Source organism: Brienomyrus brachyistius, chromosome 5 (assembly GCF_023856365.1).
Source record: "Brienomyrus brachyistius isolate T26 chromosome 5, BBRACH_0.4, whole genome shotgun sequence".
In the NCBI taxonomy this organism is placed as follows: Eukaryota; Metazoa; Chordata; class Actinopteri; order Osteoglossiformes; family Mormyridae; genus Brienomyrus; species Brienomyrus brachyistius.
Genome location: NC_064537.1, coordinates 26,892,672 through 26,896,747, shown reverse-complemented (window position 1 = coordinate 26,896,747; position 4,076 = coordinate 26,892,672). Strand labels below are relative to the sequence as shown.

The 4,076-nt window shown below is 39.8% G+C and overlaps 1 protein-coding gene across 1 annotated transcript; it reads left to right on the top strand.

Moving 5' to 3' along the window:
- The first annotated feature begins 2,290 nt into the window (after nt 1–2,290).
- zmp:0000001069 (gastrin/cholecystokinin type B receptor) lies at nt 2,291–3,526 on the top strand. Its single transcript, XM_049014278.1, has one exon. The coding sequence runs from the start codon at nt 2,291–2,293 to the stop codon at nt 3,524–3,526; it is 1,236 nt and encodes a 411-aa protein (XP_048870235.1).
- Nucleotides 3,527–4,076: the final 550 nt, after the last annotated feature.

Genomic DNA, 4,076 nt, shown 5'->3' with positions numbered 1-4,076 from the left:
ACGGACGACACAGAAGCACGAAGGTCGATGGAGATGGACTTCTAGCCAAGCAATTGTCCATACTTTTCCGCAATTTTATTTCTTACCACAGAAAATTCTCTACCATTATGCCTTTTCTCTGTGATCACTGTGGTACACACATACAGACAAAACTGTTCTTTCTTTCAACTGATTGAATGGTGACAATTTAAATTGCCAACAGCAATAACTAGTCACAAAGCGAACCATGGTTACGTGTTTGAAATGCACTGAATGCAATTATTTCTTACAAATTATTGGCTAAAAGGTGCCAGTAATTTTGTGAATACCATTTTTTGTTCTGTGTGAAGTAATGTTAGATTTGACTTTTTTAGTTTTTTTGTGCCGTTGCAGTTCAAATAAAGAAAATACACATATGTTAACACCGATCTGTTTGTCACGTCAACATTTTTGTAATAGAATTGGTTTATTACCTGACAAAAAAAACTGCAGAGATGTCAATATTTTTAGGTACAGCTGTAAGACTTAACCAATGAACAAGGTCATTTTCAGTCTTATGCTAATCCTAACTCCTTCAACACAGAGACATTACATTGCCCAGCATAGATCGATGGATATTGAGCAGTATTGAGCACTATAGATCGAATTAATGTTTCCAGATGTCCAGAGGGCGGTTACATACGTCATTGTTATCGTAGGTCTTTAATTATCTGAGCGAGTCTGAGACTGGAAAGCATTTGATTTATACAATCTTTCCAACGAACAGCATAAAATTGTTACATACAATATGAAACGAATTTTTATATTGCCTTGCCGCCTTCTTTCATTTTACACTAACAAACACCGAAATAATTTGATCTATGTCTAATTGGTTGCGTTAATTTAACACCCTTGCATTCTGAGAGCAAATGACTAATTCCAGTCTACCATAAGTAAGAACTGGTATTAAAAGAAACTAATATAAATTATACGCCTCTGGGTTCATTGTGGCGTGATAAATCGTAAATTTCTATGTACATTCCGGTCGGATACTTCATAAAACTGTCCATGGGAATGTGCAATGGGAGCCGTAGACTATGAGGAGAATGAGTGAAGGTTTCACAGGATCACGAAGGCGCATCTGCATCTGCATCGAGGAGCCGTCTGCGCTGCAGAATGAAATACACGCACCGATGTGGAAGATCCTAAACGCGCTAACGCTTCTTTATACGAAGAATATTAGCATTTCCAGTTGAAACTAGACGAAGCACAGTTATTCAGCAAGCAACTCAATATACCTTTCATTGGTAATCGGGATTAATTACTACTGTTATTCATCAGAGGAAAAAAATAAATGTAAGTATTCGATAATGAACTTGTTTTTACTAAGTTGATTCGGTAAGTGAATGGTACCTTTAAAGAAAGAGTGTTTTAGATCTGTCTTGGTTCTAGTAAATTCAGCTGTTTTATAAAGACACGCAATAGTGAAAATACTTTCCGGTCGAACGAAATGAACAATTTGAAATCTTGGTAACGTATAAATACTTTCGTTATCTATGCATAAGCAAATATATTAGGAATTGTTTGATCTATGCAAAATAATTTGTATAATACTAGAAAATACTGGGTATTCCGATAAAGCCGTTATTCTTCATACGCCTGGGTTTAACAGGTGTTAACTGTGGTTCATATGGTTTATAAATTGTGTTTAAAAAGGTTTGTGTAAGTAATGAACTAATACGGAACAGTACAAGTCTGAAATATAAACGATTTATAATTTGATAATCAGTTCATTTGATATTAATTCCAAGTTGCTATTGTTGTAGAAAATTTTCACCCTGTTACTGTGAGAAATCATGTTGTATATTAAAATCAGACGGCCCAGATTTGCTGGAAAATATGGTTAGAAATAGCAAAGAGACTGCAAACTGAAGCATTTCTTCACAAGACGTTTGGAATGCCAAGCTAGACTTAAGTGCAGATGTGCAAGGTTTTCGAGATGTACCAATTTATTCTGTTTGCAATATTCTGTCTGGTGGCTTTTAACATACTTCTAACTTTAATTTCTGTTTTGCATTGTAGCTGGGGTAACATATATATGTGGTTTAAACGTGAGAAGAGGGGCTATTCTAGCCAAGAAACCATGACACAGAGGATTCCAGATGTTTTAAACATGAAAGCTTCCTGTGGGCTATGAGATTAAATGACTATATTAAATGCCACAAATAACAATGACAGAGAGATGAATCTCTCCTCAGATCAACACACTGCAGGCCAGAACTTAATTCAATCAGTACCATTTCAAAATGGATCTCCGGATTCAACGGAGAAGATGAACGAGGATTTTTTCCTCTCTGGGGCTGGAGAGCTGGAAAGACTGCTGTTGCTGACCATCAAAGAGCCCACTACTATTGCCTTGACTGTGATGTATATATTATCCTTTGTGGTTGGCTTTGTTGGTAACATCATGTCCATCAAGGTCTTAACTGGCAAAAGAAGCAAGAGGCTTAGAGGAGTGAGTGCCACCCAGACTTTTCTGATCAACCTAGCTGTGTGTGACCTCATGGTGGTCTGCATTTGCATGCCCATCACATTGGGTCATAAGATATACACAGCCTGGGTGTACGGAGACTTCCTGTGCCGGGCGGTGCCGTTCATCCAAGCCACATCCGTGTCTGCCAGTGTCCTCAGCCTCACTGTCATCAGTGTAAACAGATACTACAGCGTCCACAGTCCTCTAAACGCAAGGACCTTCTTCACCTGGAGGAGGATCTTCTTAACCATTATTGTTGTATGGGTCCTGTCTATAGCGATCTGCATGCCTCTGATATTCATGAACAAGAGGGATGAGATCCAGCTGATCGAGGACCTGCCCCTCGTATTTCCCATCTGTAGAGAGATCTGGCCTCAGGCGAAGCTGAAACAAGCTTACAACGCCCTGCTCTTTGTGATGTTGTATTGCCTCCCAGTAGCGTTCAACCTAACCATCAGCTTTCTGACGGGACAGAAACTGTGGAGCACCTCCCAGAACTTCACTGAGTTTGATTACCGCAGCCAAGTCGTGCATTCGTCTCGGCTGAAAACCCGCAAGAAGATCGCCAAGATGGTGGTGGCCCTGGTGGTGCTATTTGCCGTGTCCTGGTTGCCTCTGTACGTGGCTGAGATTTGGATCGACAGAGAAGAGTCCCCACCACCATGGGTTCTGCAGCTGCGTCCCTTCGCCCAGTGGCTCGGACTGACCAACTCCAGCCTGAACCCTATCTGCTACTGCTTCATTGGAGATCTATACCGCTCTGCGAAAGTCATTAAAACTCGCTACCATCAGCGGTTCATCTCCTTCTTCAGCTCCTCTTTCACCGAGGAGGTAAACGCATCCACCACGCCGTCCAAACTCTCGTTCAACAGGCAGATGACCGCTCTTCAGGAGGAAACCATCTGCAAGGCTTTGGAAGGGAAGCTGTCCGACTGGTGTCCACACGGCAGCGTTTGTCAGACCACGCGGGTGTCGTTGCACTCCCCACCGGCTGCAAGCGATCCCAGGAACCTGACAGACCAGACCAGCCTGTGAGCGGCGGCTGTGTCCTTTGCATAGCGTGCTCTATTAACCAGAAAGCAAGCTTCCAACTCTGAAAGATACAGTGCACAGAAAATATGACAAACTGATGCCTTAAAAATACTAGACTGTAATATTATCCAGAAGATTCTGATAGAATTCCATTAACAAAAAGTATTTTGTGAATTTTGTAGACTACAGGTTAGCATAGCCATCTATATTTGGAACAATGTTGTTGGTAGTACAGTTAAAATCCTCTCTCTCTCTCTCTCTCTCTCTCTCTCTCTCTATATATATATATATATATATATATATATATATATATATATATATATATATGGAGTTCTATCAAAGGCATGTCATAGAAAATCATCCATTAAAATTTCTTTGTTGTTTTAAGAAAACATTCTGTTTATAAATTTTGTATGAATATTACTTGATTTAAATTATGTGAAGTAATTAAGAAGAATGATAGTCAGTAGTTATTACAATGTTGTTTTTTACGGTAATGTTGTCAACAGATGAATTGCGCTTCAGTAATGGATATCACAAACAAGTTTAAATG

Coding starts and splice junctions, on each gene's coding strand:
- zmp:0000001069 (XM_049014278.1), top strand. CDS start 2,291: ATGAACGAGGATTTTTTCCTCTCTGGGGCTGGAGAGCTGGAAAGACTG.